General features: G+C 49.4%; 2 protein-coding genes across 3 annotated transcripts; one reads left to right on the top strand and one right to left on the bottom strand.

Annotated features, from left to right (window-relative positions):
• Positions 1-363: 363 nt before the first annotated feature.
• Positions 364-4,146, top strand: LOC309682755 (butyrophilin subfamily 1 member A1-like). Of its 2 annotated transcripts, XM_082496874.1 has the most exons (3): positions 364-1,287; positions 2,430-2,532; positions 3,209-4,146. In XM_082496874.1, exons 2-3 carry the CDS (start codon positions 2,457-2,459, stop codon positions 3,718-3,720), a joined length of 588 nt encoding a protein of 195 aa, XP_082353000.1. In that variant the 5' UTR covers positions 364-1,287; positions 2,430-2,456; the 3' UTR covers positions 3,721-4,146. The 2 variants fall into 2 exon arrangements, with proteins under 2 accessions (XP_082353000.1, XP_082353001.1); XM_082496875.1 differs by lacking the exon at positions 364-1,287 and having other exon boundaries at positions 1,980-2,532.
• A 186-nt stretch (positions 4,147-4,332) lies between these two features.
• On the bottom strand, positions 4,333-11,104 carry LOC309682754 (C-type lectin domain family 2 member B-like). Its single transcript, XM_082496873.1, has 6 exons — positions 11,089-11,104; positions 9,845-9,990; positions 7,953-8,051; positions 7,049-7,221; positions 6,468-6,574; positions 4,333-6,104 (listed from the first exon to the last, which is right to left on the bottom strand). The coding sequence occupies exons 2-6, from the start codon at positions 9,900-9,902 to the stop codon at positions 5,915-5,917; spliced, it is 627 nt and encodes a 208-aa protein (XP_082352999.1). The 5' UTR covers positions 9,903-9,990; positions 11,089-11,104; the 3' UTR covers positions 4,333-5,914.
• Positions 11,105-11,825: the final 721 nt, after the last annotated feature.

Here is an 11,825-nt window from a genome sequence, read left to right as displayed (position 1 = left end):
AGGGGAGGGGTCTGGGGGCGGAGCCTGGAGCGGGGGAGGGGCCAAGGGAGGGGGCGGGGCTGAGGGAAGGGCCTTAAGCCCTAATAATAGCGATTAATCCCAAATAAAGGGGGGAAATGGGGGAATAACGCCTAATAATAGGGAAAGAATCGCTAATATTGGGGAATAATGGGGGAATAGCTCCTAATAATGGGGTAATAACCACTAATAATGAAGGAATAGCTCCTAATAATGGGGTAATAATCGCTAATAATGGGGAATAGTGGGGGACTAACCCCTAATAATGGGGAAATAACCGCTAATAATAGGGAATAGTGGAGGAATAGCCCCTAATAATGGGGAATTAATCACTAATCATGGGGAATAACGGGGGAATAGTCCCAAACATAGGGGGAAAAGTGGGGTGAAAGACTTAATAATGGGGAGAAACCCCTAATAACGGGGCAATAATCACTAATAATGGGAAATAACGGAGGAATAGCGCCAAATAAAGGGCAAAATGGGGGAGAAGCCTCTAATAATCGGGGTAATAACTGCTAATAATGGGAAATAGCCCCCCCAAAAAAGGGGGGAAATGGGGAGAAACGCCTAATAATTGGGGAAATAACCACTAATAATGGAGAGTAATGGGGGAATAGTCCCAAATATAGAGGGGAAATGGGGGAGAAAGCCTTAATAATGGGGTAATAACTGCTAATAAAAAGGAATTTTCCCCCCAAAAAAGGTTGAAATGAGGCAGAGACCCCTAATAATGGGGTAATAATCGCTAATAATGGGAAATAACGGAGGAATTGCGCCAAATAAAGGGGAAAATGGGGGAGAAGCCTCTAATAATTGGGGTAATAACTGCTAATAATGGGAAATAGCCCCCAGAAGAAGGGGGGAAATGGGGAGAAACGCCTAATAATTGGGGAAATAACCACTAATAACGGGGAATAATGGGGGGAATAGTCCCAAATCGTAAACGGCCCTGAAATAAGGGGGGAAAAAAAAGGTGCAATCGGAGGGCGCAGGAGGCGTCCGAGCGCGCGGCGGCCCCGTCTGCGGGCGGGAGATTGGAGGTCTCCTCCCTCCCCGGCCGATAAAAGCTCCGAAAAAGAGACGGGACTGAGCTTTCGCTGAGCCTGTGCCAGAGAGAGGGAGAAAAAAAAAAGAAAAAAAAAGAAAAAACCAAAAAAAAAAAAACCCTAAAGGAGGAAAAATAAATAAAAAAAAACCCCAAGCGGAGAAGAAGCCGGTGGAGGAAAAACAGCCGGAGGAACCCCAACACGTGGAGAACCCCAAAAGGTTTGAGAAGGGGGAAAATCCCAGCGCTTTCGTGGGGGTTACACCACTCTGCCTTCTCTTTTGGTTTTGTTTTTTGGGGAAAAAAAGGGAGTTCTGAGCACTCTCCCCATGTCACCACCGGGAGGAGGAAAGCGGCTTTACCTTTGCTTTGCCCTCAGGAGCTTCATTTTGGGTTGAAAGGTGTTTTGCGGTGGGTGGTCACCGTTCTTATTTGCTTCTCGTCTACCCATAAGCATCGGGCTGGGGAAATTTGGGTGAGAAACGGCAAAATTCCTACTTACGCCTTAATTTCAGGTTGTTTTTCCCCACCTTTTCCCCCTCTAATTCCCCTCTCCGCCGTTTCGCCGGGGAAAGCACCCGGAAAAAAAAGCAGCAAAACGGTTTCTTTTTGAGCGCGGCGGTGGGGTTTAATCAACCATTTTTGGGGCTTTATTACTTATTTCCGGCGCTTTTTACCGCCGCCAACCGCTCGTTTGCGCTCAAAGCCCCACACCGGGTTTCGGAATACGGATTTGGGGCCCTTCGATGTCGGCCCTTATCTCTCCCGCGCACATTTTTCTCCCCCGGTGGGGGGGGGACGGGGATGAATTTCTCCACCTCTCGCAGGATTTCTCCTCGAGGGGATACTCGGCTTTATCTCAATTTTTAAGGATTTTTATTTTCAAATAAACCTCATGGGGTTTGACTGCTCGAGAAAACGACTGGCGGAGGCGGGGATGGATTTAAGAGGGGTTCAGCCCCGAGGCGGCACGAGGAATGGAGAATTTTTTTTGGGGGGGGGGTATAATCACGTCGACGACATAGATGAGTCCATCCCAACGTGCTCCTCCTGTTCCCGTCACGGTCCTCAGGGAATTAAACAATTTAAAAATTAAAAATTAATTAAATTAAAAAATTTAATCCCTCTCTGTGGGTCTTCCCAAACTCCTCTGCAACTGCTCTGGAGAAGAAAAAAAAAAAAAAAAAAAACAAAAAACCAACGCAACGGCATTTTCTTTCGTGTATTTTGATTAAACGCGGTGGTTGAACCCATTTTTCTGACATAAAAAGCGGGTGGGAAAGCTGAGCTGTGTCCCTTTTTCATTTGAATGAAAATTCCCAATTTCATGTGAATTCTTTCTTTCCCCTTTCTGCGCCTCCAGGCGGGAGGGGAGGACGTGGCGGGCGCGATGGCGTTCTTCCTCAAACCGCGGCCGCGCACGTGGGATCTTGCCCTGGACTATCACACGGCGAAACAGTTTGAAGGTAACCAAAGGTGTCCGGAGAGGAGCAAAATACCGATTCCGGCTCTTTGCTGAACTTCCTCAAGCGAGATGTCCACTGGAGGTGGAGATCCTCCAGCTCCACCTTCTATCTCTTGGCTCCTCCATCTCCAACCTCACCTGAAGATCCTCCATCTCCAACCTCACCTGGAGAATCCTTTATCTCCAACCTCCCCCTCTTGGCTCCTCCCTATCCAACCTCAACTGGAGATCCTCCATCTCCAAACTCCATCTCTTGTCTCGTCCATCTCCAACCTCAACTGGAGATCCTTCATCTTCAACCTCCATCCTCAACTGGAGATCCTTCATCTCCAAACCATCTCTTGTCTCGTCCATCTCCATCCTCAACTGGAGATCCTTCATCTCCAAACTCCATCTCTTGGCTTCTCCATCTCCACCCCGGCTTGAAGTTCCACCATCTCTGACCTCCACCTTTCGGCTCTTCAATTTTCAGTCTCACCTGGAGATTCTCCATCTCCAACCTCCATCTCTTGGCTCCTTCCTCCCTGTCCAATGCCAACTGCAGATCCTTCATCTCCAACCTCACCACTCCTCTCCCTTTCTCCTTGAGGAGTCACCAATGAAGGGGATTTGGGGGTGGTGGTGTCTCCTCTACGCTTCAGTTTGGCATCTGATTCCTTCTCTCCTTTGCTCTCCAGTGGACGTGACCCTGGATCCAGCCACAGCAGGTCCCGAGGTGATCCTCTCCGATGACCTCAAAGAGGCCACCTGGGGTAGACCCGGCCACCGGTGGCCTGAGGGTCCAGGCCAGTTTGACACAGATCCATGCATGCTGGGCAGCGAGGGCTTCACCTCGGGCCGTCACTACTGGGAGGTGGAGGCCAACGGGCGCTTCTGGGCAGTTGGGGTGGCCCGTGAGTCGGTTCAGAGGAAAGGCCGTGTCCTCTTCAAGCCCAACGCCGAGATCTGGGGCTTGCAGAAGTACGACGAGCTCTGCGTGGCCCTCACGGCTCCTTCCAACACCTCCATCCCACTCCTCAACGGGGAGATTGGGGTCTACCTGGACTACGAGGTGGGACAGGTCTCGTTCTTCGCTGTCGGCAGCCGCCAACGCATCTTCACCTTCTCCGTGGCCTCCTTCAGCGGAGAGAAGGTCTTCCCCTACTTCTGCGTCCTCCTCTCCACCATCAAACTGTCCCCCAAGGGGTGACACACCCCCCCCCCCCCCCCAAAGGTGGTTGCTCCACGGTGGCTGGAAACGCTCCTTGATGTTCCTCAACTCTTCTTTTCTTGGAGTCATTTCCACCTCAGCACATGGTCCTACCTCCTTCTTAGATGTCTCCATTTTGGGTTATATCCAGGGGAGTTTGGGTCCAAGCTCAGCGCATCTGAAAGCCGCTGTTGTTAAACGTGTCCAAAGCTTGTTAACGGAGCGGGTTTTTGAGCTGAAAACTTGGGGTTTCCTCTCAAACTCAGCCCCCTCTGAAGGTTTCCTTTACTGACCTCGATTCCGGGCTTCCAACCCAAATTTAAAATGTCAATTTTCGCAGGGATTTTTTTTGTTAATACCAACAGCTACCTCGGTTTAACGCTGCTTTTGTCATCGTGAGGACGTGCTCGCGCTCGCTTCCCCCCCCCCCTCCCCCGTTTCCTTCTGCTGTGCCCCACACTCAGGGTCCAAATAATTAAGACGTGATGAACTATGAATGCGCTCAGAATACAATAAATATTATTTTGTTTTGCTATAAGGAGGAGATGTCTACATTTGACCCACCACCAAGCTGCCCCAGTCCCACAAAGACCCCCCCCCAAGGCTGCCCCAGCCCCCCAACACCTCCTTGGTCCCTTGGGACCCCCCCAAGAACCACATCCCCCCAGGGCTGCCCCACACGGGACCCCAAACCCAACGCCTCGTATTGACATTAAATCCGAGCAACCAAAATATTTCTCCGACCCGGCCCCACGTCCCGTCCCCTGTCCCCCCCTGGCTGCCGTCGTGCGGAGGTGGGAGAAAAACCTCTGCCCCAAAAAAGAAAAGAAACCCAGCCCCAAAACCCACCAGCAAATTCGACGTCACCCTTGGAGGGTGACATTAAAAGCCTTCAAAAATACTAAATTTCGCTGTCGTTAAGCGATGCTGAAATAGCAGCCGATGGTCCTTTCGGAGGGGGAGGAGGAAAGGCTTCCCTGGGGACTGTTGGTCCAAGCCAAGGACATCCGTCATCCCGCCCCCCAAAAAAAACCTCCTCGGCTTTGGTGAAACACGGCTGGGAGAGCATCTGAGGAGGCAACGCTCGCCAAAGCGCTGAAAGAGGAGAAAAGACAGGATTTCATCGGTGCTGGGAAAAAGCTGCACCCTTTAGCTATCACGGCTAAATACCAGGAAAAACTAAAGCGCTGCTAAAAATCCTACGATCCTCCTGTTTACACCTTCACCGACAGTCCCCAAGTTGAGATACTCATCGAAAAAAAAGTCTTCCCCGGACTGTCACCTTCTCCCCATGTCACCTTTCATCAAGACGAGATGCTCTAACGTCTTCCCTGGACACAACCTTCCACGCAAATGGGCAAAATCTTTCCTTTTACTCCTTTTTTTTTTTAAAAAACCTTGCTGGTTTTTCCTCTCTGACCTCACCAGCACGCTAAGGTGAAGACGTCGCCTTCTCTCTCCAACCAGTTGGAGTTGGTTGCTCCAACCTTGACGTGGTAGATCCTCCCTTAACCCGCTGCCGTCCCAAGCCCTGAGTTGCGTCCTTGGAGAGAACAATCTGCTTTTTGATGTGTGGAAATCTCTTCATCTCGAGACGGAGCCGTGTACGGCCACAGGTTGACTGTGTTGCTTGGGTTTTCCCTGAAGACAAGAGCACCAAATCCTTGGAGGTCTCGCAAGCGTTCTCCATCCTTGCAGGGTTTCCACCCACCCGTAAGGTGGCGAGAGGCTTTTCTCAGCCAAGCAAGCCTGAAGGTTGCTGCTTTAACTCCATAAAAAGCAGGAAAAGCAGAAATCCTACGGCATTCGCCCATTTTTCTGGTCACGCCGGGCAAGGCTGCAGGCATCTCACTAAGCTTCACCCTCCAGCTGTCCTCCCCAGCATCACGGGTACGGCTCCGGCTTTCCTCTTGCTCCGGCGTTTAATTGCAGCAGGGGGTTACGAATAACTCATTACCGGGCGCGAATTGTCCAAAAATTCCACACGGGGCGTATGGCAAAGTTGGGTTGGCAAAACACGTAATGACAACTTTGGTTCTTAAGCGGTGATTTTCGGCGATAGGCCTTTTTTTTTTTTTTTTTTCTCCCCCGAGTTTGCTTTTTCTGTGGGGATTTTTGGGTTTGGGGTTTTGTTTTTTGAGCTTTTCTTTCGTTTCCCAGGAATTCAGGTTGGAAGAACTCTCCCCGCAGCCCCTTAGGAGCTGACGCAAAGGTTTTGAGCCCGTCTCGTCCCGTTTTGCCCGGGACTCTGCGACTCGGGTTTATGACAAACCCAGTTCCTCTCGGCGCTGCAGCGGGAAGAGCTGAGCCCGTTGTCGGTCAAGTAGGCGCAGAGGCCACCGCCGCGGATCCCAAACCTGGAAGGAGAGATGAGACAACCCACCCTTAGATGGGGAAAGGAGAAGAAAAAAAGAAAAAAAAAAAAAAAATAAAATCACACGGTGGGTTTCGGTTCTCGGGCATCCTCATGGGCATCGATATGCCGATATCGGTGCTGAATTACTTCTATTTTGGCAGCGTTGGCCGTAAGAAAGCTGAAGCTTTGCAAGAAAAATAAAATATTTCGTAAAAAAACCCCAAACCAACAGCGTTTTCCCCCACCAAACCACCTCTCAAGTCAAAGAGCAGCTCTGGACGTTGCCCTTCCCCACCGTCATTGCTGCCCCCGGATCCACCTCAGAAACCCACATTTTGGGGCTGAGGAAACACCGACCACTGACGCCCCCCGAGGAAACCCACGGACTCACTGGTGAGAGAAACGCGAGCGGTTCACCCATTCCCACGGCCGCTCCTCATCTTCCCGTGAAAGGCCGATCCAGTGCTCCGAACTGCCTTTATACCTCATCACGAAGCTCTGAAGAAGAGGAGAAAGAGAGAGAGAGAGAGAGAGAGAGAGAGAGGCTTTACGGCAGATCGTGGGGATTCGGGACATCTCCGGCAGGTGGCCACCTGCAGATACCTCCTCCCAAGCAATAATTCACATTTTACCACTTGCTCGTGCTCCTTTAGGGCCCCTTTGCTGCTTGAACCTTTCAATCTCCTACCAAAAAGCGTCACCTTTAAGGCAGAGCTTGATTATTCCATAAACACGGTGGGGTTTGGTTTTTTTTTTTGCTATAGTTCTTCCATCGGTTGGCTTTGGTGAGAAATTCGGTAGACCTACGATGACCTACCCTCAAGAAAACCATTTCCCCCACCTCCTCACCCCAAATCTCCAAGGAAGATGCTGGAAGAGCAAAGAGACCAAAAGTTGGCAAATATGTTGGTGGCTTCTTTTTTTTTTTTCCTTTCCCCCCCCCATGCAACTCACGTCCTCATGTCTCCTTACCAAGTCCTCCACGCTGTCGAGCACGGCCAAAGAAGCCCCAAGCGCCGAGCAGTTGTCCCGGCCGGATGTCCAGTTGCCCTCAGCCTCCGAAAAATAGTAGCATTTTCCTCTGTACCCGATCCAGTCGAAGGGACACCGAAAGCAGGGTCGGGGACGAGGCTGAAAAGCCTGCACTGCCACCGACAGAGCAACAGCGTTAAGGAGTAGCACCTTCCCCTCAACTCTCCAGGGTGGGGATGGTCATCCCCCCACCCCACGGCCTTCAAAGACACAAGTTTTAAGAGGATTTCCAGAAGAGCCCTATCCCTAAACGCGCCCTTTGGGGGCGCTCTCTGTCGTTAACTCAAAAGTAGCGTCGGGTAAAGAGCAGAAAGAAGAACGTCTCTTGTTCCTGCAGACTTCTTGGCCTGGTGGGACTCAGGCCAACGTCTCAGCAGAGAAACGGTTCCTCCTTCTCGGAAAAAAAAAAAAAAGAAAAAAAACACCTTTGGGAGAACTCAGGTGACTGTACCCATCAAACTTCATAGAATCATAGAATTGTCTCAGTTGGAAGAGATCTTGAAGATCATCAAGTCCAACCATCAACCCAACGCTGCCAAGTCCACCACTAAACCATGTCCCTCAGCACCACATCAACCCGGTGGCTTTTAAATACCTCCAGGGATGGTGATTCCACCACTTCCCAAGTGCCAAACGGTTCTTTCTGTTGGTTTTTTGAGCGTTTCTAGATGACGTCAGCTCCTACACAGAGAAGAAAGGCTTCTCTGGTCCTTGAAATGTCCCTCCCCTGGAGAGGAAGAACCTCTTGGGGCGGGCTGGGAGTGTGGAGGTGGATCCGGCACTTGTGCAACCACCTGAAGTATCTCAGGGACGTTGCCCACGAGATGAAAACCTCGCTGCTCACCTGCAAAAGCCACGGCGGTGACGAGCAGAGCCATGAAGAGCACGGCCATCGTCACCTGACAGGCCACCCGCACCTCCGGCTTCATCTCCAGGCGGTGACCTGCAGGAGAAAAGAGACCTTCAACGCCTTTGTGGGGGGTACCGAGGGGAGCGACACGCTCCGGGTCCAGGCTGGTGGCCCAAACGATGCTTCTTCCTCTTCCTCCTTGAGGATGAAGAAGACTTTTAACGCCATCGCCCCATATGGGGCCACGGTGGAGAGCCCCGAGCCCCACATCTGAGCACATGGGCGATGCTCATCAACGGCATCTTTGGGAAGAGCCTTTCCTGAAGGACCGGTGTCCTTCGGTGCCCGAGTGATGAGGGATTGGGCTCTTCCCCACAGCAGGTGGACTTCCCGGCGGCGTTTTGGGTGAGAAACATCAAAAATTCTTCCCAACACGGAATAAAATTACATTTTGGGGGGTTTGTTGTTTTGTTGTTGGGTTTTTTTTTTATACTTTTGGGAAGTCTTCCTTAGCGGGGGAACGTTGTCTCCTCCCCGCTCCCAGCTGTAAACTCCTGCTCTGAGTTGCCCCATAATTAAATTCAATGCATCATAATTAAAATTCTGGTTTAATTTCTGGGATTCTATTGCGTTATTTAAGCTTAACGGACTCCTTTTTTCCCCCCCCGAAGAGAGACACTTTGGGTTGTGCCATCTCGGGGTCTTGTGAGCCACCACGCGCTCTTTCCGCCCCGTCACGAGCGGGGAAAATTCCATTTCCTAAAGCTTTTACCTAAAAATCTCAGTGTTTTCACTCAGTGGGACGTCGCTCGTTTTTCTTTTAAGCTTTTTTGTCCCCACCCACCGCAGGAACAAAAATCTTATGGGACGAACCCTCCTCTCCCCCCTCCCCATGTAAAAATAATACGAGAAAGTCAGTCAGAAGGTAAATATGCCAAATAATTTTAAAAAAGCCATATTAAAAAAAAAACCTCCACAAATAAGACGCACCCTCCACAAATAAAAAGCAAATCAAACGAAGAAATCGACAAATCGAACCTGCAAAAATAAAATCAAAATCGGGAAAATCAAATCAAAAATCGACAAATAATAATAATAATAATAATAAAAAAAAAAAATCGACAAACCAAAATTACGAAAATCTACAAATCAAAGTTACAAAAATTGACAAATCAAAATTAAAAAGGGAACTCTGAAAATAAAGATCTAAAGCAAAAATCTAAAAAAAAAAAATCAAAAATGAAAAATCAAAACTTGGAAAATTAAAGATTTTTAAAAGTAATTTTAAAAGCCCACAAAAAAAAAAAAAAAAAAAAAGATAAAAAGACCCCCAAACCCCCCTTTTTTACTTCATTTCGCACCCTGGGGCTGACGGCGATGGGAGGAAGAGGCGCGAGAACTAAACGAGGGCAGCGGCAGAGGGAAGAGAGAGATTAATATTTCGCTGATGTGTCCAAACTGCCCTTAAATCGCACTTTTTTTTTTTTTTTTTTTTTCTCCCCCCGGTTTTAACATTTCAGCCCATCAAAAATGTCTTTACTGTCCCTTCAGAATAAACCAGAAATTTGGCATCTTTTGGGGGGGGGGAGGGGGGGGAAGACCCCAAAGAACCCGTGACTCGAACACCTCAGGATTAACTATACACGAGAATAACCCAAAGCGTCTGAAACGAGACCAAAAATCCCACCTGCAGAGCGGCAAAAATTTTCCCCGGAGGGAAGTGCAAGAAAAAGGGCTTTTTTTTTTTTGTCCCTACACGTCCCCCCTCCCCCTCCCCCTCCCCTCAGCTGCTTTTTGCTCTTAAATTAGAGAAGTATTAAAAAAAAAAAACAACCACCCAAAACGGAGCAAAACGGCGATTATCCCCTTCGTTGCCCTCCGGTTACCTGCCCGCTTGCTGCTTTCCCCGGCCCAAAATCCGGAATAATCCCTCGTTTCCTTCATTTTGGGGGTTTCCGCCCCTCCCCAGGGCAAAGCGTCACAGGCGTCACGAAGGCCGTCAGTCCTCAGCCTCCCCGGAGCGGAGGCCCAGCTAGGAAATTCTTGCCAAAAAAGTCATTTCTACCCCAAATAATGTTAATTTTGCCCCCGGGGGGGTGGGGGGTGTCTCTAAATCCTCCGGCTGCCGGTTAGAAATCTCCCCACAATTAAACTTTTCTCCCCCAATTAAAATTTTCTTCCCCCAATTAAATTTTTCTCCCCCACAATGAAACTTTTTTCCCCATAATTAAAATTTTCTCCCTGCAAGCAAACTTTTCACCCCCAAATTCAAGTTTTCTCCCCCAATTAAAATCTACCCCCAATTAAAGTCTTCTGCCCACAATCAAACTTTTCTCCCCCAATTAAAATCTTCTCCTTGCAATTAAAATTTTCACCCCCCATTAAAGTTTTCTCCCCAAATTAAAATCTCCCATTAAAAATTTCTCCCCCATTAAAGTCTTCTCCCTACAATCAAACTTTTCTCCCCCCATTAAACATTTCTTTCCCCAATTAACATCTTCCCCTCACAAGTAAATTTTTCCTCCCAATTAAAATCTCCCCCCATTACAATTTTCTCCCCCCATTAAAATTTCCTTTCCCCAACTAAAATCTTCTCCGTGCTATTAACATTTTCTCCCCCAAAGTTTTGTCCCCCAACTAAAAATTCCTCCCCAATTAGATATTCCCCCAATAAAATCTTCTCCAATTAAAATTTTCTCCCTCCAATTAGAAATTCCCCCAATAAAATTTCCTCCCCAATTAGAAAATCCCCCAATAAAATTTCCTCCATCCAATTGAACTTTTCTCCCTCTAATCAAAATCTCCCTGCAATTAAAAATTTCTCCCCACAATTACAATTTTCTCCCTCCAATTACAATTTTCTCCCCCAATTAGAAATTCCCCCAATAAAATTTTCACCCTCCAATCGAACTTTTCTCCCCCCAATTAAAAATTCCCTGCAATTAAAAATTTCTCCCCACAATTAAAATTTCCCCCCAATTACAATTTTCTCCCCCCCAATTACAATTTTCTCCCCCCTCCAATTACAATTTTCTCCCCCCCAATTAAAATCTCCCTGCAATTAAAAATTTCTCCCCCCAATTACAATTTTCTTCCCCCCCCCCCCCCCAGCTCGTCCCGACCCCCTCACCTGACTCCGTCGGGGGAGGGGGAAGCGCGGGAGCCCGCGGCGCGCCGCTCTCCTGCCACCAGAGCCGGGAACAGAAAACCTTAAAAATTTAAATAATTTCATTTTTTGTTGGTTTTTTTTTGGGGGGGGAGGGGGGGATTTTCATGAGGATCCACCAGAGTCGGGGGGAGGAGGGGCTCCCTGAGCGTTCCCGTCCAGTTCCGCCCCACACCCGCTCCACCTCTTTCTCCTCCATTTCCAATTGGGGTTTGTGTATGTTTTTGGTTGTTTTTTTTTTTTTTTAACTGGAATGTTAAAAATTATCCCAAATTATCCCCCAAAAAACGCCCATTTTGGGGTGCGGGAGGGGAAAACGCTCCGTGCCGGCCATCGCCCCGCGGGATGGGATGAGGACGGGGAGAGGATGGGATGAGGATGGGGTGCGATGCTGCGGGTCAAACCCATCCTCGTTTCCGGTGGAAACGGCCCCAAATTCTGCGCCGGGACAGGGCCAGTGGCCACACGGGCGACGAAGCCACCGCGCGACCGGGTACCGCGGCTCAGCGTCACCTCTGGGGCCGCGGACGGCGACCCCCACCTTGGGAGAGGCGCAGAGGGATCATCGTCCCCTTTCCACGCGGAAGAGAGGAACGAGACCGCTGCAAAAACACCCTAAAACCCCCCAAATTGTCACCCTCAACACCTTCCCGCGTCGCTCCCCCTCCCCCCCCAACCAGAGGGGATTTTTCCCAGGCTTC

This window comes from Vanellus vanellus (genome assembly GCF_965231255.1).
Source record: "Vanellus vanellus genome assembly, chromosome: 32".
Classification (NCBI taxonomy): domain Eukaryota; kingdom Metazoa; phylum Chordata; class Aves; order Charadriiformes; family Charadriidae; genus Vanellus; species Vanellus vanellus.
The sequence above is the reverse complement of the archived record's forward strand: the minus strand, read 5'-3'. Positions and strand labels throughout refer to the sequence as shown.